General features: G+C 37.3%; 1 protein-coding gene across 1 annotated transcript in view; it reads left to right on the plus strand.

Annotated features, from left to right (window-relative positions):
• Window positions 1-27310, plus strand: part of LOC105473955 (nuclear body protein SP140-like protein) — a 65389-nt gene that overhangs the window by 18805 nt on the left and 19274 nt on the right. The window contains exons 3-8 of the mRNA XM_011728213.3: window positions 7947-8109; window positions 9108-9276; window positions 11737-11820; window positions 13604-13720; window positions 14342-14395; window positions 26202-26267. Of these exons, the coding sequence (XP_011726515.3) occupies window positions 7947-8109; window positions 9108-9276; window positions 11737-11820; window positions 13604-13720; window positions 14342-14395; window positions 26202-26267 (653 nt within the window). The remainder of the gene's footprint in view (window positions 1-7946; window positions 8110-9107; window positions 9277-11736; window positions 11821-13603; window positions 13721-14341; window positions 14396-26201; window positions 26268-27310) is intronic.

The raw sequence follows: 27310 nt of genomic DNA on the forward strand, positions 1-27310 counted from the left end.
AAGATGATAAACAATAAACAAACAAATGTGTAATTTATTTAATATGTTAGGGAGTGATAAGAGCACGGGAAAAATAAATAGAGGCAGATGAGGGGATTGGGAGTATGGGGGCAGGCTGGGGGATTGTGGTTGTGATTTTTGATAGGTTGGTCAAAGCAAGTCTCATTGAGAAGGTGACAGTGAATCAAGGATCAAAAAGAGACAAGGAAATTAGTTCACGGCATAGATGTATGTATCCATGCTAGGCAGAAGAAACAGCCAATATCAGTTCCCTAAGGCTACAGTATGTCTGGTTAGTTAAGAAACAACAAAGAGGTGAGTGTGACCAGACAGAAGTGATCAAGGGGAGAGGAGAGAAGGTTGGATCATTACAGACCCTTTGAACAGTGTAAGGATCTGGGTTTCACTCTTGAAGAAATGAGGAGCATTGAAAGTTCTGAAGTTCTTGTTTCTATAGGATACATGTTGATCTTTTTATTTATATGGGATAGATTCCAAAATTGGATTTGCTGGGTCAGTCTGCAGTATATTTTAAAATTTAGCAGATGTTGCCGAATCTTTTCTGAAAAGGCTGTAGTAATTCGTGCTCACATCAGTCATGAGTGCCTGTTTCTCTGAATCTTCTCCCACATGGCATAGTGTCACTAATGAAATTGTGTTTGCCAATCTAATGAGTGAGAAATGGTTTCTCATTGATGTTTTAGTTTGAACGTATTCATATGTGTATTGGACATTTTAATTTTCTTTTCTTTAAGCTGCCTGTTCAGGTCCATTTTGGAGAGGTTGTTATTTTTTATTAGTAGACTTTAGTCTTTGCCTATTAATGGCAGATATATTAACCCTTTGTCATACATATTGAAAATGTTTTTCTATACTGTCTTTTATATCTGTATTGCTTTTTAAGAACGTTTAAATCTATTAAGAGAAATCTTCCTTTAACTATTCTTGTCTCAAAGTGTTCTTTATTGACTCAGACATTCTGTCATTTCAATATTTAGATTATTTTATCCAGGTTTTTTTTTCTTTTTTTTTCGAGACGGAGTCTCACTGTCACCCAGCCCAGAGTGCAGCAGTGTGACCTTGGCTCACTGTAACCCCAACCTCACCAGCTGAAGTGATCCTCCTGCCTCAGTCACTCAAGTAGCTAGATCTACAGGTGCACATCACCACATCCAGCTAATTTTTGTATTTTTTGTAGAGACAGCATTTTGACGTTACCCAGGCTTGTCTTGAACTCCTGATCTCAAGGGATCTGCCCACGCCAGCCTCCCAGAGTGCTGGGACTACAGGCATTAGCCACCACACCTGGACTTTATTCAGTTTTAATGGGGTTTCTGGTTGCAAATACACCATACTTACATAATAATTTCAGAAAAATTGATGCTTTAAAATTATTACTTTTTTTCTAATTGGGAGCATTTTATATATCTCCATTTATTTAGATCTTATTTAATTTTCTTCAATAAAATTTTTATAGTTCCTATACTTTTAAGATGTTTATAAATATATATATGTGTATTTGCTATTGAGTCTGAGTATTTTTTTAACTTATGTTGTTCCAAATAAGAACTAGTAAGTTTTATATATTTATTTTTTATTCATACTCGTTGGTGTATTAGTTCGTTCTCATACTGCTGTAAAAAACTACATGAGACTGGGTAATTTAAAAAGAAAAGAGGTTTAATTGACTCACAGTTCCACAACCTTAACAGAAATCATGACTAGGAGGTCTCAGGAAACTTACAATTATGGTAGAGGGTGAAGGGAAGCATTCACCTCTTCACAAGTCAAAGCAAGAGAGAGGGAGTGAGAGAGAGCAAGGAAGGAAGTGCCACACTTTTAAATAATCAGATCTCGTGAGAACTCACTCACAATCATGAGAACAGTATGGGAGAAATCCACCTGCATGATCCAATCACCTCCCACCAGGTCCCTTTCCAACACATGGGGATTACAATTTGCCATGAGATTTGGGTAGGGACACAGGGTCAAACCATATCATTTGACAAATTAATTTTCTACTTCTCATGAATTTTATTAGGTCTCTCTCTAGTTTTTCTATGTATATAATTATAGAACATATGATACTGTACCCTATTTTAGTATTTATACTAATTGTTTTATTTTCATAGCCTATCATATTAACTAAAGCTTCCAAAATATGCATATGTGTATGTGTGTATATATATATTTGTATACACACATACACACACACACATATATATGTGTGTGTATATGTATAATGGTGGTAATAGTAGACATTCCTATATGGTTTTCTATTTAAATGACTTCACCATTCATGTTTACCATAACATTTGTTGATTTTAGAGAGTTCATGTTATGTTAGTTTTTATTTCATATACAGTTTTTATTTTTAAAAATAGCTGTTAGGACTTACCAAATTCCCTTTTAAAATCATTTGTGAATATACTCAAATACTTCTCCTTTTATTTACTGATGTAAAATTACAGAGAGATTTTCGAATGTTGAACTGTTTTTTCTCTTATTCAGTCTCATTGTCATTACCTTTCTCTTTCTTTCTGTTTCTAAATAGCCTGTAACTACAAGTTTTATTTCATCTTTAACCCAACACAGTGTGTTTTCTTTTGCTTTCTAAAATCTTAAGAAATTTATTTTCCTTATGCAATATGTTTCAATTCTATTGATTGTAACTTATTGAGACTTCTTTTGTGGCCAAGATTATGCTAAATATTGATGATATTTTGTCCATTTTAGTATATGGAAAGAGTAAAAACTTAGGGGTGAATTGTTTTGCAATGCCCATAAAACATTTGTCCCATTATTTGTTTCTTGAATTTTGAATTGACATTAATGGGAACTGTTCTGCTTTTTGATTTATTTGAAGTTGCATACCATAAATTGCCTATTTTTGATTTCAGCATATTTTGTGTCGCTGCATCTTTAGTTGGATTCTATCTTTGATTCCAATCAGTATCAATCTCATCAATATTGATGATGCTTCCAATATCATTAATATTGCCTTTCAGTATTATTTCTTCAGGTATATTCAGTGTTATAATTTTTCAACCTTTCTTCTGTTTTACCTTTTATAATTCATTGTTTTTCTTGTTTTATCTCTCTAAAAATGCAAACTATGTTTGCTCTTTATTTTTATTTTCAGAGTTTCATAAGTCTTATAAGATCTGATTTCACTCAATCAGTAGTTACCTTCAACTTTTCAAGTTCATTGTTTAATCTGTATTTCTATAATTGTTACAGTTGACTCTGAAGCCATATTTTTCTACCATATTGTTGTCATACTTGAAACAAATTCCTTAACTCAGTTTTTCTTCACCAACCCTGTTCAACATTTTAAGTTTGTTGATATAATTTGAAGCTTTAATTCAAATAGTTACTATTTGGAATTTCCCCCCATTTCCCATAATATCTGTTTCTCCTGGGGTAACTTTTCTCTCTCTCTTTTTTTTTTTTTACGCTAGTCTTTCTAATATTGAAGTATTTCCTCAAATGTCTATTGATCTGTGGTTATTTGTTTCTACGTAAGAGGCGGCTTTGGAAATCAATCAATGTGATTCCCCAATTAAAAAATAAAGAAGGAAAATCATATGAATATCTCATTAATGCATTTGATAAAATTTAACATCTGTTCATGATAAAACTTCCAGCATATTAGGAATAGGAACTCAGCAAATTAGGAATAGATAGGGAGGAAAGTCATATGAATATCTTGGTAGATGCATTTGATAAAATTAGTAGTTCACGATAAAATTCTCAGCAAGTTAGAAATAGTGAGGAATGCAAAGCACAGTGGCTGACAGCTGTGATCCCAACTCTTTGGGAGGCCAAGGTGGGAGGATCACTTGAAGCCAGGAGTTCAAGACCAGCCTAGGCCACAAAGCAAGACCCTCTCTCTACAAAATATAAAAATAAAATAAAAAATTAGCTACTGTTGGTGGAATTGTAAACTAGTTCAACCATTATGGAAAACAGTATGGCGATTCCTCAAGGATCTAGAACTAGAAGTACCATATGACCCAGCCATCCCATTACTGGGTATATACCCAAAAGATTATAAATCATGCTGCTATAAAGACACATGCACACGTATGTTTATTGCGGCACTATTCACAATAGCAAAGACTTGGAATCAACCCAAATGTCCATCAGTGACAGACTGGATTAAGAAAATGTGGCACATATACACCATGTAATACTATGCAGCCATAAGAAAGGATGAGTTTGTGTCCTTTGTAGGGACATGGATGCAGCTGGAAACCATCATTCTCAGCAAACTATCGCAAGAACAGAAAACCAAACACCGCATGTTCTCACTCATAGGTGGGAACTGAACAATGAGATCATTTGGACTCGGGAAGGGGAACATTACACACCGGGACCTATCACAGGGAGAGGGGAGGGGGGAGGGATTGCATTGGGAGTTATGCCTGATGTAAATGACGAGTTGATGGGTGCTGACGAGTTGATGGGTGCAGCACACCAACATGGCACAAGTATACATATGTAACAAACCTGCACGTTATGCACATGTACCCTAGAACTTAAAGTATAATAAAAAAAATTTAAAAAAAAATAAAAATTAAATAAAAATTTTAAAAAAAGGGAGTGGAAAAAAAATTAGCTGGGCATGGTAACGTCTATAGTCCTAGCTATTCAGGAAGCTGAGGTGGGAGTATGACTTTAGCCCGGGAGTTTGAGGCTGCCATGAGCTATGATTGCGTTACTGCACTCCAGCCTGGGCAACAGAGTAAAACCTTCAAAGAAGGAAGGGTACTGGAGGGGAGCGGAGGGGAGGGGAGCGGCGGGGGAGAGAGAGAGAGAGAAAAAGAAAGAAAGAAGAGAAAGAAAAGAAAGAAGGAAAGAAAGAAAGAAAGAAAGAAAGAAAGAAAGAAAGAAAGAAAGAAAGAAAGAAAGAAAGAAAGAAAGAAAGAGAGAGAAAAAGAAAGAAAGAAAGAAAGAAAGAAAGAAAGAAAGAAAGAAAGAAAGAAAGAAAGAAAGAAAGAAAGGAAAGAAGGAAAGAAAGAAAGAAAAAGAAAGAAAGAGAGAGAGAAAGAAAGAAAGAGAGAAAGAGAAAGAGAAAAGAAAGGAAGGGAAAGAAAGGGAAAGAGGTAAAAATATGTATAAAGGCATAACAAACATCACACTTAGTGATACTGCTAGTTGCTTTTTCCCTAAAATTGGAAATAAGACAAGGAAGTTGTCTCTCACTTCTCTGCAACATTGTATTTAAACTCCTGAGTAGTGAAATAAGATCCGAAAAAGGAAATAATTGTTATTTTGGGGAAAGAAACAGTGAATCAGTCTTTTTTTGCTGATGACATTATTTTCTTTAAAATATAAAGGAAATCTATAAATACTTTACTAGAACTAATACATGAATTTAGCAATGCCATAAATACATGGTTAATGTTTCTCAAACCAATTATATTTCCTACAATGGTAATAAGGAATTTGAAAAGCAATATCATTTAAAGTAGTACCAGAGAGAATAAAATAACTAGAAATAAATTTAATGAAAGATGTGCCTGATTTTTAAAATTTATCTAAATAAATGGAGAAATATACGATGCTAACAGATTTCTAGCTCAATATTGTTGTCAGCTCCCCCAAATTTATCTATAGTTTCAAATCAAACCCAAGAAAAATCCAAAAGCCTTTTCTTGTAGAAATTGACAAATTGATTTGAAAAGATATGTGGAAAATCAAAGAATCTAGAAAGTCCAAGACAATCTTTTCTAATTGACTTCAAGACTTTCTTTAAGCCATGGTATTTAACACAAAATCATATCAGCATAAGGGTAGACAAACAGATCAATGGTATGGCATAGAAAGTAGAGATATAAACCCATGCTTATATTGTAAATTGCTTTTTGAATATTTTCATGACCTTGGAGTGGCAAATTCTTCTTAGAGAGTACACTGAAGTCATTAATTATAAAAGAAAAAATAAAAAATTGGACTTCAAGTTAAAGATTTTTTCCTATCAAAAGACATAATTAAGAAAATAAAACAGAAGCTACAGACTGGGTGAAAATATTTACAATACATAAATCAGACAAAACACTTCTATCCATAATCTATAAAAAACTCCTACCCATCAATAAATAAAATAAAATTCAATAATATAAATGGGTCAAACATTTGAACAGACACTTCACCAAAAAATAAATAAGTTGCCAGTAAACACTTGAAAACGTGCTTGACATAATTTCCTCATTAAAGAAATACAAATTAAAACTAAAATTAGATATCACATCATACACACTGGAATGGCTAAAACTAGAAAGGCCATCACTGGTAGTCTTAAAAAAAACAGTTTGTCAGGTTTTAAAATGGTTAAATGTACTCTTACACAACAATCCAGTAATTCCACTCCCACATATTTACCCAAGAGAAATGAAAACATTTTACTACAAAAAGACTTGCACAAGAACAACAGTTTTATTTATACTAGTCTCAAACTGGAATCCACTCCAATGTCCATCAACAGAAAAATGAGTAAGCAGATTGTGGTAGATTCACATAATGGAATACCGCTCAACAGTAGAAATGAACAAACTAACTGTTCAACACAGCAACATAGATGATAAGCAAAATAAGACAGACACAAAAGCATGTATATGTTTTACCCATTTATATGAAATCCAAGAACAGGCAATATGAACATATGACAGAATAAATGACAGCAATGGTTGCCCCTGAGAGGCTGTCTTGCTGCATTTGGTCAGCATGCAGGGTGACAAGCAGTGTATGCATTGCTCTGTTCATTTTACAAATAACAAATCAGTTTTTAGCTGTGTGTCTCCCTTCACATCACCACTGTTTCTTCAGAATTCTGTAGAGCACCACGATTGCTTTCTTAACCTCTGGGAGCATCCCCTACCTATTATTGCAACTAGCACTTTTCTGACCACTTTTTGTCTTCGAGATTTTATTTGAAATCTCTTATGTGCTCATTGTCCTCCACCATTCCCTTTGTCATCGTAAATCTAATTCCTTTGTTATTATTTTAATGATCTTTAACCAGAAACATTTTTTTTTTACAGGAATTCAAACCAATAATGTGACATGATTGTGTCCTGCTTTATGCTGCGTAATGGGAAGTGCCAATAATTCTCTTCTGGTTGGATAAAAAGATCTCCCAAGTTTTCATAACATTTAGGAATACTGAGATGTTGATTAAAACATTATCAGAGCAATAACATGATCAACTAAGAACTAGAATTAGAGACTCAGCTTTAAAATTGCTTTAACAGGAAACAGCAGCAATTTCTGAAATTCAGATGCCTAAAATGATTAACGGTATATAGCAATAGTACAGACAGATTTATATTAACACAAAGCAGAGCCAGATGTTCCAGGAGATATCACTGATATTCTCATGAAATTCTCAATAATATGGTATTATTATCATTATTAAACCACACTGTATTATTTATGAATTAATTTTATGATATATGATGGTATTTCCTTCCTAGCAGCTATAGATTAGGGAGGAACATCTTATTTTTATTTTGCCAAATTTGTTTTCTCTCAGTTGTTGATTAAGATGCATTTGCAAGGTTAGATTTTTATTTACATTCCACTGACTTTCATTTCTCTATGGATGACCTGCTTACTCCATCTAGATTCTGTAGGAATTTAATACTTTTATTTTGAAAAATATTCCAGATATGGTTAGGTGAAGATATCTTTACAATGACTTTGTTCAGTTTAGACTGGGCTTTTTCAGTACCCTCTATATTAGTCTTGCATAGGCTCCAGGATATCTTCTATTACATCTTTGTTTGTTGCTTCAATTCCATTTATTCTGGGCTCTACTGAGTACCACCTATTTTATAGGTGTTCGTTCTTTGTAGCTTGTCCTTTATATGTAAGGTCTTACAGTCTCCACAAACATCTCAGAATCTTGACGACCATTTTCACATGGTGTCCTTTTTCCCTAGGATATTCACGGAAGACCAGGATGTAGATGAGGGGCTTCTCTATGACACTATATTCAAGCACTTCAAAAGACATAAGCTGGAGATTTCAAATGCAATAAAAAAGACATTTCCATTCCTTGAGGGCCTCCGCGACCGTGAACTCATCACAGATAAAATGTTTGAAGTAAGTGAAGTTTATTTCACAGCCTGGCAGATATGCTTTCATATTTTACAAGTATTTCTGTAAGTGCTCCTGTAAGGCAGAAAAGAAGAGGAGAAGCAGAGGTCACCAGAGATGGCCCTACTTCCAGCTAAGGAAATGGTGTTCCATGGCACCCTCTGGAGTTGGGGTCAATGGTACTGGAGAAACTGGAATAGAAACAGGTGTTCTCCATAAATGTACAATGTTTTGTAGAATTCATACACTATAACATAAACCAAAATTTAAAAATAATTTTAATGAATTGATTTACTGAAATCATAATTAACAGAGCATTTTATTTCAATTAACATCAATTTAAAATACCTAGATCTGAGAACATTAAAACCCACAGGGAACTGGTGTCTAGAGGGGACAAATTTGGAAGTAGATGCTTGTTATTCTTTCTCCAACACATTCGTTTTCTTTGTCTTTCCTTTATTTGTGCATTTCTGGAGTCTTGGAATATGGGTAAATTCCATCCATAGGTCCTGCTGGAGATACAGAGCAGCGAGTCATCTCCGGCTATGAATGTGCTTCCTCTGTGGCCAAGTTCACAGCAAGGGGAGAATGGTCGCCTGGTTTCCTTGAGCCCTTCAGGCCAAATCAGTCTTGGGGGAAAAGCAGAGGTTGTCCAGTCAACAAAACAGCCACTCATTTATTGCCTGCTACGTCTATCCCAAAAACATATCAGTCAGGTGCTTAAAGAACTTTGAGCCCACTTTTATCCTTCAAAGTTGTTCCTTTTTACATCCAATGTAAATAAGGGTGAGGCGATCAGGTTCAATCAGTGGGTATTTTTAAGGAGATGGAATTTACTTCTTTCATTACTGGCTATACAAATATGTAAAAATTATGAAACTTTACATGCGAAGATACCTGTGAAGAGAAATTGAAATTCAGTAAACATAAAATTTCTTTTTATGGCTCTTCTGGAACTTGAAAGTCTGTATTTGTATTTTTTCCATTCAATATTTTTAAAGGATTCTCAAGATTCTTGTAGAAACCTGGTCCCTGTACAAAGAGTGGTGTACAATGTTCTCAGTGAGCTGGAGAAGACATTTAACCTGCCAGTTTTGGAAGCACTGTTCAGCGAGGTCAACATGCAGGAATACCCCGATTTAATTCACATTTGTAAAAGCTTCAACAATGGTAATTAGGTTTATTATCTACCTTTTGAGTTCCAGGGCCAATTTTTTTCAATAAGCATAAATAGAGCTCCTACCATGTGTGACACATTGTGTTGGGCAGTGGGGATAGAGTAGTTAACAAAATAGACGTGTCATGCATCGTCTTGAAGCCCATGGTATATGATTATGGTAAAACAGATACCTGGAGGTCTGGTTCACTGGCCACTTAGACTCACAGGACAACCAGAGCCACGCTGGCATCAGATTGACTTAGAAGATAAGAAACACAGAACCCCAACGGGGCAGCATCAGTTGTTTCTTCTCTTTAGTGGGAGTCCTTGCAGTGGCCTACATAGCAGCCCACTAAATTGACTACTACCTGCCTTGAGTGACAGCTTAGCTGTGGGTGCGGGATCCACTTTGGCATAGCACCACATGTCTGTGGGAGTCAATATCTCTTGTAACAACTCCATAGTCATAGCTTTCAGGGTGCCACAGGGACAATCTGAGTTGTAAGAGTTATCAATTGAAGGAAGACTACACTTATTCCTTCCCTACAGGTATTTATAGTTCATGTAGACTTTCAGGCAACCAGTTATGGGTCATTTCTAAGCCCAGGGTTTGCCCACTAAGACCAGGAAAAGGCTACCTTTATTAAATTTCTAGAATGATGAGCAAGAAAATTAACCCCGGGTCAAGTTTGACTTTACTGAAGGATAAATAGTTTTGTTAACCCTTTACCCACAAGGGTTAAAAGAAACGTTAATCAAATAATCACAAAACTGATTGCTCTGACAGGGACTATTTTTGGTGCTGTATCAAACTGAAGTTTTGATTCTTGACTTTTTTCGTGAGAAGGCATAATTTATACTATTATAATGGTACACAGTAAAGATGCCCTCTATTTTGTTTTACTTGCCTGGCAAAATTTTATTCCCCTCACAGTTTGATCTCAACCCAGTTCTCCAAATGAGAGATAGAGACATCACAAGAAAAATGAGCACATGCCCTGAAGAGGGTGGATGCTATGGGGACTGGAATAAAAGTGTGAAAGCATGTCTGCAAAACAGGACAAACTGGATCTGACTAAATCCAAGAGTGAGAAGCAGTATAGGAGCTGACCTAAGAGAGATCAATTGGAGGAAGATAGTAAATGGTCTGGAATCCAAAGCTAAGGAATTTGAAGTTTATTTACTAGGCAATAAAGAAATACTACAAATTTATAAACAAGGAAAAAAGTTTAGGCAGTTATATATGGTATGGCTTATTGATTTGTATTAATACTAACATTATCTAGATTAAAATAATTGTTGTAACAAGTCATTCAAGTCAAAAAGTGAATAAAAGGAAATCACATATCTGGGCACAGATTTCAAGTCAATGTTATGTTTGTAAGCAGGATGGCCCAGGCTGTGGGGATGAAGGGAATAGTGTTACATTTACTGCCCACATTCACAGGGGCTCTGTTCTTCTCCATGGACTGCAGGGATTCCCTTCCTAACCCCAGTGTCCACAACTCATGTGTTAGTTTCTGGCACTCCTTATGCTTGGGTGACCTGCACTGAGGCTCACTGTCCCCTTCCTGGGCCAGCACTGCCCACTGCCCCAGCCAGCACAGCAGTCCACCCACCCTCAGGGAGATACTGCTGACTCTCAAACCCTAAAGTCCACACAAGCTGCCCCTGTGTCCCCTGTTATGTTTATTTGGGAACTGTTCATCCTCCCTGACCCAATTAAGCCAACGTTTTCCTGTTTTCTAGCCTCATCTTTAAAGCTGTTGGAGTTTTCTCTTTTATTTTTTATATATGTATGTTTTTGGAGATAGGATCTCCCTCTGCCCAGGTTAGATGGCAGGCTAGTGAGCTATCTCTGCTCACTACAACCTTGACTTCCTGGACTCAAGTAGTTCTCCCGCTTCAGCCTTCTTAGTAGCTGGGACCACAGGTGCACACAACCACATCGGGCTGATTTTGTTAGTTTTTTTTTTATTCTGACACAAGGTCTTGCTGTGTGGTCTAAGCTGGTCTCAAAATCCTAGGCTTAGGCGATGCTCCTGCATCACCATCCCACAGTTCTATGATTACAAGTGTGAGCCACTTCACCTGGCCAGTTTTCTCTTTTATGATGGAATCTCTCTAGGACCTGAGACTATCCTTCCAGGGAATCCCTCTGTTTCTTCCTTACACTTGATATATGCCTACCCTGCCAAATGACAATTTTGCAGGTAACACAACTCACTGTGTTTCCATTACTTCTTTATCGTTAAATTTTGAGTATCCTCTTTCTGTGTAGGACACATAAAAGCTCATTGTTGAGGTCGTCTCTTCTCTGTCCCAGAAGATGATGGGAGAAGTTTAAGTCATGTGTAACCCTCTGACTTCTGAGTCACCCGAATGCTGGAAATTCCTAAAAGCCAATTTCCAGATGTTGTCCCTGGTTCTCACAGATCTTCAATTGCTTTCTTCTCTCTCCCACTCTTCAGCAATCCAAGACAAATTGTCTTTCCAAGAAAGCGATCGAAAAGAAAGGGAAGAGAGGCCTGACATCCAACTAAGTCTTGAACAAGGTAAAAATGACAGAATAAAAATTTTCTCATTGCTAAGAGGAAAAGGAGACAAGGGAGGTGAGGGCCCAAGGTTCTGAGGGGAAATTGTGAATCAGGGAAGACGTGGAAGGACCATGGAGAAGTCAAGGAGGGGGTTGTATGAGCTCCTACCCAGATGTCGGGTCTGGAGAAGTGGCCAAAACAAGACATAGTTGGCTCAACAACCATAAAGGAATCAGAGCCAAGTGTGTCAGTAGGCCAGATTTACAGATGCTAACTACCTAGAAGTAACTGTGATTTAGAAATGTCCCTGTAGGAGGTCAGTATGAAGCTGTGAAGTGTTGAGAACCACAGCTCATGGCCCATGGTCAACATCAAAGAGGAGACCCTTGGGGGAAGGAAAGCTCCTGTTTTATCTGTACTTTCACATTCTCAACACTTTTGACGCCAAACGTGGAAAATCTCCCCACACCAACCATCTCCAATTCCCTGCAGAACTGTGAACCCCATCCTAAAGGGATTTCCAAAGGTCACCTCATTAACATAAACAGGCTTGGTTGAAATGGGGTTGTTATGCATAACAGGAAGTGCGACTGAGTCTCTCTCTGTCACCCAGACTGGAGTGCAGTGGCATCATCTTGGCTCACTCACTGCAGCCTCCGCCACTTCTTACTGTTTTCAAAGAACATTAGTAGTTTCTGGAATGATAAGAGCTTTTTAATTTTTTTCTATTTTACTCAGGACTACAGGTAGAAAAATAAAAGTAGAGAAAAGGATGAGGAGGTACAAAACATGGGGAGAGCGTGACTCTGTTATGTGTGAGGCGTGATTATAGGAGCAGGCATATTTTTTTCCAGAGAGCACTTCATCTTAGCTCAGAATATTAGTGTGCAGCATCACAGCACTGGGAACTCTTCTCTGGTCACTGTCTAGAGGCCACCCAAGGAATGTGTGTGACCTCGAGAAGCTGAAAAGACAAGGAAATAGGTTGTCCTCTCCAGACCCCAGAAAGGAATAAAGGCCTACTAACATAACGGCTTTAGGCAGTGAGACCCATGTCATACTTCTCCCTGACATAACTGAAAGATAATAAAATACAATAATAAAAATAAAATAACTCTTTTGTTTCTCATTAGTTTCTGGTGAACTAGAAGATTACCAAATGACCAAAGAAGGAGAATCAGAAGAGCTTGCTTCTAGCTTGCTATGATGTGATGTACCAAGTAATTATAACTTAAAAATAATAAAAACAGGCCAGGCGTGGTGGCTCAAGCCTGTAATCCCAGCACTTTGGGAGGCCAAGACGGGCGGATCATGAGGTCAGGAGATCGAGACCATCCTGGCTAATACGGTGAAACCCTGTCTCTACTAAAAATACAAAAAATTAGCCGGGCATGGTGGCGGGCGCCTGTAGTCCCAGCTACTCGGGAGGCTGAGGCAGGAGAATGGCGTGAACCCGGGAGGCGGAGCTTGCAGTGAACTGAGATCCGGCCACTGCACTCCAGCCTGGGTGACAGAGCGAGACTCTGTCTCAAAAAAAATAAAATAAAATAAAATAAAATAAAAATAAAATAAAATAAAAATAAAAAAATAATAATAATAACAAAAACAGAAACAGAGTTCTGATAATGAAAAAAAAGACAGAAGAGGGTAAAAAGGGAGACTTGAAGGAAGAGTCAAATATAGGGAGGAGCAGTGAAAGAAGATTTCAGAGGAGAAAGTAGAGAAGTAGGTAGCAACCAGGGTGCAGAAAAGAGGGTTATTGGGGCAAATTAAAAGTTCATAAATTACAATTTCGGCCCAGGAGCAGAGCAACCAGCATGTGAAAATGAGAAGTGCTCCTATGTCATGGGTTTCTCAGAAGAAGTGCCAGAAAGCCCAGAAGCAGAGATGGAAAATGGCCAAGCATGTGGCAAAATGGGTAAGGCTGCCTGAGAGCTGTGGGATGGGGATGGCTCAGGGGGCCCCACAGACCCTGGGAAGGGTGGAGGCAGGTGCTCCAGTCCGCCCAGAATCCTGTTCTCTGCATTTGCTTCACCCAAGCTTTTGGGGAACTACAGGGAGGCAAGAGATCGTTATAAAGTTTTACTTATCAGGATGGGCTCTGTTGATTACATATGGGTGACGTCATAGAACGGTGCTCTTTAAAGTGGCAGTTATCCTGTTTATTGCATTAATATGTTAAGTTACCCTCAATATTCCATGGAACCCAAGACAACCCAGTGAACTTCTGCTGGTAGATAATAGTGTCATTTTGCTACACCTTAGAAAGGCCTCACCCAAAAGACAACTAATCCAGGTACTTAATTGTCAGGAGGGAAGACTGCAGATCTACTCTTACCCCAAACCATACTTTTGATAGAAGACCCAGGGCCCATCCTAGACTCATAGTTCTCAGTTTAGTGGTTCCTCTAGAAGAAAGAGAGGAATGACTATCCAAACATCTTTATAAACTCCAGCCTTCTATAGTATGAATTGTCCTAAAATCTGTAACTTTTATTTATTAATTTCTGTTTCCTCACCACCACTTGTTATTTTCTAGATACTGTGGGTATTGGAAACAACTCTACTTTGGAAAAACCCAAGAGGAAGAGAAGTAAGAATAAACAAGAATTTACTTGCTTTCAGTGTTACAAATATGTTTTTAATGCCAGAGTTTTCTTATTGTCATTGTTACTATTTCTGTTATTATTTGCAATACTATAGTAGACACACTGGTGGCCTCCCCAAAAAATGTCCACCTCCTAATCCCTGGACTGTCATCTGCTATCTTACATGGCAAATGGGACTTTACAGATACAATTAAGCTAGGGGCCTTGAAGTGAGGAGATTATCCTAGGTTATGTGGGTGGGTCCAAACTAAACTTGTAGGCTTTAAAGAGTGGAGAACTTTTCCTGGCTATGGAGAAAGGAAAATGTGACTATGGAAGAATCATCAGAAATATGTAATGTTGCAGGCTTTGAAGATGGAAGAGGGAACCAAGGAATGTGGGTGACCTCTAGAAGCTGAAAAAACAAGGGAATAGGTTGTCCTTTCCAGCCCCCAGAAAGGAATGAAGATCTACTGACACCTTGACTTTAGGCAGTAAGACCATGTCACACTTCTCACTGACATAACTGGAAGATAATATATTTGTGTTGTTTTAAACCACTAAATTTGTGGTAATTTGTTACGGCAGCAATTAAGAGTAATATAGATGTTGGTACTTGGCCATGGGGTGTGGCTATCACATATTCCTGAAAGTGTTGGGATGTCTTTGAGATTGGGCAGTGGAAAGAGGTTGGAAGAATTTTAAATAGTGTGATTGGAAAATCCTAGATTAAAAAAAATGGAAGTTAAGTCAATTAATAACCCTACAATGGTCTCTAAGTGCTCACGTTAAAGGAAGAGTCACGTGTACTCACTTTAAATAAAAATCTAGAAATGATGAAGCTTAGTGAGGAAGCTATGTCAAAAGTTGAGAGAGACTGAAAATTAGGCCTCTTGCAGCAAATAATTGGCCAAATTATGACTGCAAAGGAAAAGTTCTTGAAGGAAATTAAAAGTGCTACTCCAGTGAACACTTTAATGACAAAGCAGAGCAGTCTTATTGCTAATGTGGAGAAAGTTTGAGTGGTCTGGATAGAAGATCAAATCAGATTCCCTTAAGCCAAAGCCTAATCCAGAGTAAGGTCTTAACTCTCTTCACTTCTCTGAAGGTTGTGAGATGTAGGAAGCTTCATAAGAAAAGTTTGAAGGTAACAGAAGTTAGTTCCTGAGGTTGAAGGAGAGAAGCTGTCTCATAACATTAAAGTGCAAGGCAAAGCGGCAAATGCTGATGTAGAAGCTTCAGCAGGTTGTCCAGAAGCTCTAGCTAAGGTCATCGATGGAGTTGGCTACACTAAACCACAGATTTACAGTGTAGACTAAACAGCCTTCCACTGAAAGAAGATTCTATCTAGAACTGTCATAGCTAGAGAGGAGAAGTCAATGCCTGGCTTCAAAGCTTCACGGGACAGGCTGAGTCTCTTATTAGAGGCTAATGGAGCAGGTGACTTTCACTTCAAGCCAATGCTCATTTACCATTCTGAAAGTCCTTGGGCCCTTAAGAATTATTCTAAGTTTACTCTGCCTGTGCTATATAATTGGAATAAAGCCCAGATGACAGCACATCTGTTTACAGCATGGTTTACTGAATATTTTAAACCCACCGTTGAGACATACTCCTCAGAAAAAAAGATTCCTTTCAAAATATCACTGTTCATTGACAGTGCACATAGCCATCCAGGAGCTCTGATGGAGATGTACAAGGTGATTAATGTTATTTCCATGTCTGCTAACACAACATCCATTCTGCAAGCCCATGAATCAAAGAGTAATTTCAACTAGCAAGTCTTAATATTTAAGAAATACATGTTGTAATGCTATAGCTGTCTCTATACATAGTGATTCCTCTGATGAATCTGGGCAAAGTCGATTGGAAACCTTCTGGAAAGGATTCACCATTTCACATGCGATTAAGAACATTCATGATTCATGAGAGGAGGTCAAAATATCAACATTAGCAGGAATTTGGAAGAAGTTGATTACAACCCTTATTGATGACTTTGATGGGTTTAAGACTGCAGTGGAGGAAGTCACTGTAGATGTAATGGAAATATCAAAAAAACTAGAATTAGAAGTGGAGGCTGCAGTGGCTCACACCTGTAATCCCAGCACTTTGGGAGGCCAAAGCGGGCAGATCACCTGAAGTCAGGAGTTCAAGACCAGCCTGGCCAACATGGTGAAACCCTGTCTCTACTAAAAATACAAAAATTAGCTGGGCGTGGTGACTTGTGCTTGTAGTCCCAGCTAGTCGGGAGGCTGAGGCAGGAGAATTGCTTGAATCTGGGAGGCGGGGGTTACCCTGAGCAGAGATTGCACCACTACACTCCAGCCTGGCGATAGAGTGAGACTCCATCTCAAAAAAAAAAAAAAAAAGAAGTGGAGTCTGATGATGTGACTGAATTGTTGCGATCTCATCATAAAACTGAATGGATAGGCCAGGTGCGGTGGCTCAAGCCTGTAATCCCAGCACTTGGGAGGCCGAGGCGGGCGGATCATGAGGTCAGGAGATGGAGACCATCCTGGCTAACACGGTGAAACCCCGTCTCTACTAAAAATACAAAAAATTAGCCGGGCGAGGTGGCGGGCGCCTGTAGTCCCAGCTACTCGGGAGGCTGAGGCAGGAGAATGGCGTGAACCTGGGAGGCGGAGGTTGCAGTGAGCCGAGATCGTGCCACTGCACTCCAGCCTGGGCGACACAGCAAGACTCCGTCTCAAAAAAAAAAAAAAAAAAAGAAAAAAAAAAACTGAGTGGATAAGGAGTTGCTTATTATGGATGAGTAAAGAAAGTGGTTTCTTGAGATGGAATCTGCTCCTGGGAAAGATGCTGTAAACATTGTTGAAATGACAACAAAGGATTTAGAACATATTAGTTGATAAAGCGGCAACAGGTTTTCAGAGAATCTACTGTGCTAAAATGCATCAATAACTTTACATGTTACAGAGAAATGTTTCATGAAGTCCATCAACATAGCAAACTTCATTACTGTCCTATTTTAAGAAATTGTCACATCCACCTCAACTTTTATCAACCACCACCCTGATCAGTCAGCAGCCATCAACACCCAGGCAAGACCCTTTACCAGCAAAGAAATTATGACTCACTGAAGGCTCAAATGATTGTGAGCATTTTTTGAGCTATAAAGTATTTTTAATTAAGGTTTGTCCATTGATTTTTTAAGACATAATGCTATTGCATACTTAATAGACTACAGTAAAGTATAAACATGATTTTCATATGCACTGGGAAACCAAAAAATTGAGTGTCTTGCTTTATTGCAATATTCACTTCATTGCAGTGTTCTGAAACCAAACGTGCAATATTTGTAAGATATATGTTTTATCCCAAAGACGTTTGAAATTTTTATCTGATCATATCTGTCAGTCTTTTCATTTATGGTTTCCAAGTTTTATGTACAATTTACAAATATATTATCCTCCTCATAATTTGAAAACATTTTTACTTGCTTATAGAATATTTGAAATACTTTTTAATGTTTAAATCTATAACACATATGGAATTCATTTATTGGTGTTTGATGTGAGATGGTGATTAAGAGATATAACCCCAATACCTTTTCCTTCATGATTTGAAATACGATTTTATATATGTTTTCCAGTATACACAGATCTGTGCCTTATCACATTTCTTTATCCATTCATCTATTGATGGAGACTTAGGTTGTTTCTATGTCTTAACTACTGTGAATTATGCTGCAATGAACACAGGAGTGCAGATATCTCTTTGAGATACTGGTTTCATTTCCTTTGGATACATACCCCAAAGTGAGATTTCTGAATGGTATGTTTTTCTAGTTTTAATTTTTTGAGGAACCTCCATACTCTTTTCCATAATGGCTATACCAATTTACATTCCCACTTACAGCATACAAGGGTTCCTTTTCCCCACACCCTCACCAATACTTGTTATCTCTTGCTGTTTTGTTAATAGCTATCCTAATAGGTGTGAGGTGATGTTTCATTGTGGTTTTAAGTCACATTTCTCTCATGGATGGTTAGTGATATTGAGTACTTTTTTATAACCCATTGGCTATTTACGTCTTTTTTCCCCATTTTTAAATCAGGTTATGACATGGTTTTGTTTTGTTTTTGCTATTGAGTTATGTGAGTTCCTGATATATTCTGGACAGCAACCCTTATCAAACACATGGTTTGCAAATATTTTCTCCTATTCCATAGGTTGCCTTTTCATTTTTAAAATTATTTCCTTTGCTGTACAAAAGTTTTTCAGTTTGATGTAGTTCCACTTGCTTATTTTTGCTTTTGTTGCCTGTGTTTCTGGTGTCTTATCTAAAAAATAATTGCCCAGACCAATATCGAGGAGCTTTTTCCCTGTTTTCTTCTTTGAATTTTATGGTTCCATGTGTGACATTTAAGCCTTTAATCTATTTGGAGTTAATTGTTGTATATGATGTAAGCCAAATATCTAATTTCATTCTTTTGCTTGTGGATATTCAGTTTTCTTAGCACCATTTATTGAAGAGGCTATCTTTTCTCCATTATTTATTCTTGGCATCCTTGTCAAAATTAAGTGCCCCTTCTTGACATTTGTATTTATCATACTGCTGGAAGTCCTAGTCAAAGCAATTAGGCAAGAAAAAAAAAAGTCGTCCAAATTGGAAAGAAGTTAAATTGTCTCTGTTTCCAGGTGACATTATCTTCTATGTAGAAAACCCTATAGACTCCACCAAAAAACTGTTGGAACTAATACATGAATTCGGTACAGTTGCAAGATTTAAAGATCAGTTGTGTTTCTACGCACTAACAATGAACTATCCAAAAAAGAAATTAAGAAAACAATCCCATTTACAATAGCAACAAAAAGAATAAAATGGGAACAAATTTAACCAGAGGTGAAATATTTGCACACTGACAACTATGACACTGATGAAAGAAACTGAAAAAGATACAAATAAATGGAAAGACATCTCATGTTCATAAACTGGAAGAATATTGTTAAAACGTCCATACTACCCAAAGTGATCTGGATAGTTGATGAAATCTCTATCAAAATTTCAATGACATTTTTCATAGAAATAGGAAAAAGGAATCCTAAAATTTGTATAGAACCATAAAAGACCCAAATGGTGAAAGTAATCTTGAAAAAAAAGAGCAAAGCTGGAGGCATCACACTGTACTTTAAACTACATTACAAAGCAAGAGTAATCAAAACAGTACTGGCATAAAAACATACATAAACCAATGGAATAGAATGGGGAACCCAGAAATAAACTCATGAATGTATGTTCAAGTAATCTTTGATAAGGGCACCAACAATAGGATTTTCTTTATGTAAATGTGCCACATTTTCATTTTTCTTATCTGCTTTATGGAGCTATATATAAAACAAATTCATCACCTTAAGGTATAACTGAATTTGTTTTAACAAATGTGTGCAGTTATATAAATACCTACACAATCATGACATGTAAAAGTCCACTTGTGTTCTTCTCACCTCTCTCTGATTCTTGACAACAGCTGATCTGTTTTCTGTTCGTTTGTTTTTTATGAAATGAGTCCTCACTACGTTGTCCAGGATGGCCTCAAACTCCTGGGCTCAAGTGATCCTCATGCCTCAGATTCCAGAGTAAGTGGGAATACAGGCATGTACAACCCCCCGACCCAGGTTGTTTTTTTAAAGTGCTGATCTGTTTACATCACTCTAGTTTTGTCTTTTCTGGAGTTTCATATAAATGAATTCATACAGTATTGAATTTACTTACGTTTAGCCCCTTTCACTTAACGTGATGCTTTTGAGATACATCCGTGTTATTCTGTGTATTCATAGTTACTCTATTTTTCATCACTGAGAAGTGTTTCTTTATGTGAATACATTACAGATGGTTTATTCACCTGTTGATAGCCATTGAGGTGTTTCCTGTTTCAGCTATTACAGATAAAGCTGATAGGAACATCTGAACACAAATCTTCGGGTTGGGCATGTTTTATTTTGTGGGGTGAATGCCCAGGAGTGGTGCTCTTGGGTCATATGAACATACATATATGTTCAGTATTTTAAGACTCTGCCAAAATGTTTTTCAAAATGATGATGCCCGCTTGCATTCCCACCAGTAATGCGTGAAACTTCTCATTGCTCCACATACTCACCAATACTTGATAGTGTTAGTAAAACTTTAAATTTTTTATAAAGTTTACATTTACCATTTTTTCCTTTATAATCTGTGATTGTGAGGTCCTATTTAAGGAATCTTTTCCTAACTCAAGAACCTATGTTTTCTTCAAGTTTTATGATGTTAGCACCTACGTTTAGGTCTATACCCATTTTGGGTTAGTTTTTGCTTATAGTTTGAGCTAAAGATTGATTTCTTTTCTTTCTTTGCATATAGATATTTAATCATTCTGGCATAATTTGTTGAAAAGAGTATCCTTTCTGCATTGAATTAGTTACTTTGACATCTTTGTTGAAAGTCAGTTGGCCATATACGTTTAGGTCTATTACTTGACTTTTTTCTGTTCCATTTATCTGTATGTCTATTTTTATGCCAATACACCATCTTGATTACTACAGTTTTACAAATCCTGAAATCAGGTAGTGTAAGGCCTCCAGTTTTGTTTTTCTTTTTCAGAATTGTTTTGACTATTTCAGGCCTGTGGGTTTTGAAGATTCTTCTATCTTGCAGCTCAGCTACTCTCAAGATTACATCATTGTCCAAAGTGCTTGCTAAGCTCCAGCCATAATGTCCATGTTCTAGGCCATCAGAAGGAGAAAGAGTGAAGAGCAAAATTGTCTTCCCTAGAGGCTTATTACTTTTGCAAGAAGTTTTCCCCAGAACTCCTCTCCTCCCACAACAATATTCTGCTCTCATCTTAGTAGTCAGATCTTAAACTGGTGGCCCTGTCAGGTGTAAGGGAGGTTATGAACTATGGTTTTTCTCTGGAAATATTGATGTCTGCAGTCTTTGAGGTATTCTATTAGTAGATCAGGAGTGGAAAGTAGATATCTGAAAAACCATATGAAGAATTGAGTTTGTCAATTATTTAAAATTTGTTGAATGTTCCTTTGCATCCTAATGTGCGGTCATTATTTGTAAATATTCTATGCCACTTGAGAATAATGTACATTTGAACTATCTGTTGGTTCTGGCTTCACTCCATGCACATCTTTATCAAGCACAACTTTGTTGTTTAAATTTGAGTTCATAGTAATTTATTTCCTCCATCAAATTTGTATAGAAACATGTTAAATTCTCACACATGGTTGTATATTTGCCAATTCCTCCTTATTTTGTTCCTTTACTTTAAATATTCTGAGGCTATTAATGACTTTATAACTTCTTAGTGGATTTCTTTTATCATTATACAGCATTCTGCTTTATCCTTATTAATGCTTTTGCCTTAAAATCTCTTTTGCCAAGTGCTAATGTTGTTATACAAACTTTTTTGCTTTTTTCATATTTTTCACTCTATGTTAAGCCATCTTGTGCAGCTTTGTTTTATGTCTCTTGTAACAGCTCTTAGCTTTTGCAATTTTATCTGATAATCTTAGCTCTTTAATGATTTTTTATTCATTTTCATTTATTGTGATTCCAGATATATATGGACCTATATCTTCTGTGGTAGTGTTGACCATTCTTAGTTTGTGTTTTTTGTGTCTCTTTCCTGCTTTCTGATGGATTGATATAACATTCTATATTCTCCCTTTTCTCTCTGCTGGTTTGGAAATTAAAGACAAAACTTCTGTAATCTTATTAATCATGCCCCAATCACCAAAGATGACAAGGATCTTGTAATGGTTTCACTACAAATTTAATACCTTATCTCTACCCTTTGCCTATTGTTGTTTAATATTTAATGTTTAACTATAAATTTTGAAACTATTATTTTTGCAGTTGATATTTACTTAAATCAATTTTTTAAAATCATTTTACACACTCACCATTGTTCTTTTTCTTTGGTTTCACTTTTTGTCTAGCTGAAGTAAATTATTTATTTTTTCCAGTGAGTGATCTCTAAGTGGTAAATTCTCTAAGTGTTGTATGTACAAATTTGTCTTTTTTTTTTTTGATAGAAATTTTTAGCTAGGTTAAAAATTCTGGGTTGATATTTATTTATTCTCAGTATAGTAAAGTAATCACTACATTGTCTTCTGAAATCTATAGTATGGCTAATAAAAAATCATTCTTTTATCATAACTGTAACTTCTTGTTTAATACCCTGTCCTTCCTCTCTAAAAGCTTTTTACCCCAATATTTAATCATGAAAATTTTAAGCATGCAGAAGACTTGGGAGAATTGTATACTAAACATCAATATACTTTCATATAGATTCACAATTAACATTGTATCATTCCTGCTTTATCACTTTTCTATCTGTATTAGTCCATTTTCACACTGCTAATAAAGACATACCCAAGACTGGGTAATTTATAAGGAAAAATAAAGGAAGTTTAATGGACTCACAGTTCCATGTGACTGGGGAGGCTTCACAATCATGGCGGAAGGTGAAAGGCACATCTTACATGGCAGCAGACAAAGAGAGAGTGAAAACCAAGTGAAAGGGGTTTCCTTTATAAAACCATCAGGTCTTGTGAGACTTGTTCACTACCATGAGAACAGTATGGGGGAAATCACCCCCATGATTCAATTATCTCCCACTAGGTCCCACCCACAACACGTGGGAATTATGGGAGCTACAATTCAAGATGAGATCTGGGTGGGGACACAGACAAACCGTATCACTATCCATATATACATTTTTTTATCCACTCCATAACCCATGGTCAAGTTTGAAACATTTCAAGGTTGCAGTCATCTGCACCCTTCCCCCTCAAATACTTCTGCCTGCATATTATTAACTAAAGTTCTTTTATAAGATAAAATTTACAATGAAATGCACAAGTATGAAAAGTACCATTTGATGAGTTCTTATAACCACATTTTTCTGCACCATCAAAATGTTTACCAAGATACAGAACATGATCATCACCATGGAAAGGTTCCTTATGTCCTTTCTGTTATATCTCTACCCGCTACCCATCAGGGCAATCACTACTCTTTGTTTTACTATGATAACTTAATTTGGGTTTTTAAAAAAACTTTATATAAATAAGGTTTTACAGCATGTTCTCTTTATTGTGAGATTTATTTCACTCAGCATGTTTTTGAGATCCATCTGTATCATTGGATGTATCGATAATTTGTTCCTTTTCATTGCTAAGCAGTGTCCATTGTCTGAATATACTGAATTTTGTTTATAATTCTCCTGATGATCGTCACCTCGAGTATTTTCGGTTTTTTGCTTTTATAAAAATTCTCCTCAGTACATTCTTGTAGAAGTCTTTCTGTTTTTTCATATCACTTATCTAAATACCTAGGAGCAAAATTGCTGGGATATAGAGTAGATGTATCAGTTCTTTTCCCTCAGGACCCATGAAAAGGATGGTGCAGGTGGATGCTGCACTCACAAGTATGTGCTGCAGTGATGGAATGCTTCACTGAGGAAACCCATGGGGTTTGCTAGCTCAGGGACTGCTAGCAAGCCTGCCCAAACCTTACCTCTGAAGGAGATATTATCTTTTTAGCTGGAATTTAAGCAACTCTCCTCTGGGATATCTCCTCTGGAAAATTTCTAAGGAGGGAGATGTTCTCCACTTTATACTGGTGAGGGAATAAATTTGCCCTATAATCTGGAGGCTACATGACCTCTAGCTTCCAAGGCTGCTTGCTATTCTAACATCCTTGAAGTTATACCCTGACACCATGAGTACAGAAATGCCAATGAGAATAGCTTCTCAACAAATTCTTCCCACATTTTTGCTTCTGGTAATTTTCCTCATGAAGACACTGACCCATCAGCCACTTTAATTAATTTGACCCATGGGTCCAGATACATTTGATTTGCTAAATGTTGTAGGAGCAAATTGCAAATGTAGGTGCACTGGCTCACTCGTGTTATCTCAGCACTTTGGGACACCAAGGCAGAAGGATCACTTGAGGCCAGGAGTCCAAAAACAAGCAAAACAACCAAAAACAAGCCTGGGCAAGATAGTGGAACCCTGTCTCTACACATACACACACACACACACACACACACACACTTCATAAACAGTGAATGTTTTAGGTCTTTAGGTCTCTTATGACCAGCTGACCACCTCTAAGGTACAAGTCACCTTACATGAGGGAAGCAAGTTAATGCCTGGCTTCCATACAAGAAGCACAGTCCCCAGAGTACACAAGGTGCTCGAAGAAGGGAAGTGTTTACAATTGTTGAGCTTCCCTGAGCGGGATGTACTTTTGTCAGGGGGAAGGGAAACAGTGCCTCCTACGTGACTCCTGGATGACTGTAAGCCTTGGGGATCCCAGTTCTGTTCATTGTGTCCAGTCCTTGATTTGTTTGTGTGTGGGGGGCGGGGAGAGGGTGGGCATGTGGAGGTACTGTTTGAGGACAGTCTTTCCAATCTATCCTTTTTGTCCATGACACCAACCAGGTAACAGTCGCCCCCCGACCCACCCCAACAAATGACTGAAAACAGGGGTAGGGACAATGTCTGGAGGATTCTATATTGGACCTCAGAACCTGGGCCCAGCCTCTGCTGTCTCATGACTGGTGCGGAGAGGCTGACTCAGCATTCTCAGAGGCGGGAGCGCTGGAGCAGGGGTTTTCCTTCTGGACAAAGGATTCAGGGTAGTTCTGAAAGACAGATATCACCAATGCTCCTGCTTCCTCCCTGCCTCCTGGGGTTGCAGGTGTTCCTGCCTTAGATGTCGGGATTTTTGCTCTTGCTTCACTGCTGCAAAATTCCTCTGTACCATTCAGGTGGCTGCACCTTCATCTTTCTCCCCTAATCATCTCCTTTTCTCACTTAGACCTTCCATCCACAATATCAGATACAAGTAGAGCAAAAGCATTTTCATTAGCTGTGTCTGGAGTGAAATCTGAATCCCCTGGGCACTCAGAAGGCTGTGCCCACCAGGCCTCTAGGGAAAAGAATGAAGCGTCATCCCTAGGAATGGTCACAACAGAATCCTGAATCTTCAAGATAGGTCTACAGAACACTTGCAATACCCCACACTTTTGTCCTGGTCACTGTCCAGGAAGGAGATGATCCCTTTCTGGGGGCTGCTTCCTTCAGTGAACCTCCCATGGTGTGTGGACAGGAGGAGATGAGGGACAGTCAGAAAGTCAGTGCACTGTGGAGTCACTTTTCTGATAAAGGGCACATCAGACTGCAAATGGTCCAGACAGCCAGATTCATGACACTAATGAGTTTCCAGGATCACAATAGCGTTCCTGGAGTCAGTTGTTCTGCAGCCTGAAGGAGGGCTGACAGTGTGGAGGCACTGCTGAGATTATTTAATGAAGTTGTATGGGAATTCTATAATGATTATGTAATTACATAATGAAAACTCACTACATCAGAGTTCACAATATCTCCCAACTTCCAATACAAAATATTATCTATAACATCATCAGCTTCAAGGAGGATGCCTTCTCATTGCACATTTGCATTTACTCAACAAACATTTGAAAAAGGAACATGGAGTAGCAGTTATTATTCACTCTAAGGTGCCAGCAAGAGTTAATTTTCCATTAAAAATTTTGTTTCAAAGGAAGGTCATCTCCTATAGTCTCCCAAGCCTATGATCTACAAAGCTCATGCAGAATTAAAATAGAACTCTGTACTCAACTTCCACACTACTACACAGATTATAAAGAATTTTGCCTCATTCCTGTGGACCAAAGTATGAAAAAAAATCTTGTATACTACTAGCACATAAAGCTCAGAGAATTATATTTATACCTCTGCATAATTAAATTTATTCTCTTTTATTTGAAGAAAAAAAGAAGGGGCATTCCTGGACCAGAATAAAAAGCAGAACGCAGAAAAAAATCCAACAACATGGTAAGCAGGCAAAGTGAGGTCGTTACAGCTTTTGAGTTTATTAGGGCACTGCCCACTGTATTCTTGAAAGCCTGCAGTTCTCGAGGGCCAGGAGAGTTCTGTACCTCCTGTATCAGTTGGGATGTAGACTAACAGGCTGTGACAAGAGGCCTGAGAATGCAATGGCTTCAACGAAATGGTTTCTCATGCATGTAATAGTCCGGAGGCCCACAGTTAATAGGGAGGACTTATCATCCTCAGCATGGCTTTTTTTAGTAGCTCAAGAAATTTTTATTAATCTGGAAAAATGTCCTTAAGAGGGCTAAATGAAGAAAACAAGGTGTATGTGTATGTGTGTGCACCTGTAAAATATATATATACATATATATGCAACCATATTTTATGTGAAATTTATACTTGTGAAAGTGTGTTTTTATGTATCCATCAATCCTTACGTAGATATGTGTAATTATTTATCTGTGTGTATAAAGAGATATAAAGCTATAGAAAAATCAATGGCAGTTCATTTATAAAGATACAAGCAGTGGTTACATTTAGTCAGTATAATAGAGGTGATGTTTATATTTTTATTTGTGGTATTTAAGTGTACCAGTGTGTATTAAAATTTTTAAAATATTCAAACTTCATAATGAAAAAGCGTTCTTTAAAGGTAACAGATGCCAAAAGAAAAACCTAAGGGAATATTTTTGAACAAATCACCATCTGGAGATAGCCATCCTCATCTGTGGCTATCTCCAGATGATGATGTTTTAGACCATTTTATTTTCTGAATTTTCCATAATTATACATATTATTTATTTTAGTCATGGTCTAAGGATTTCCCTCCTCCTAGTCAATGAAGGCTAAGTCTTATTTTCCAAATGATGCTCAGTTTTGAATCAGTGGATCTATATAGTAAGATTTTAGAGTCCTATTGAAAATTGTTCATTTTCACCAATCTATATATCTTCTGTTCTGTTCTTGCCAGTTTAAGTGTCTGCCCGGTTTGTGGATGTACATTTTTGTTTGGAAAGAAAAACAAGTGGTTGCATTTATTTTAAGAA

Source organism: Macaca nemestrina, chromosome 11, assembly GCF_043159975.1.
Source record: "Macaca nemestrina isolate mMacNem1 chromosome 11, mMacNem.hap1, whole genome shotgun sequence".
Lineage (NCBI taxonomy): Eukaryota > Metazoa > Chordata > Mammalia > Primates > Cercopithecidae > Macaca > Macaca nemestrina.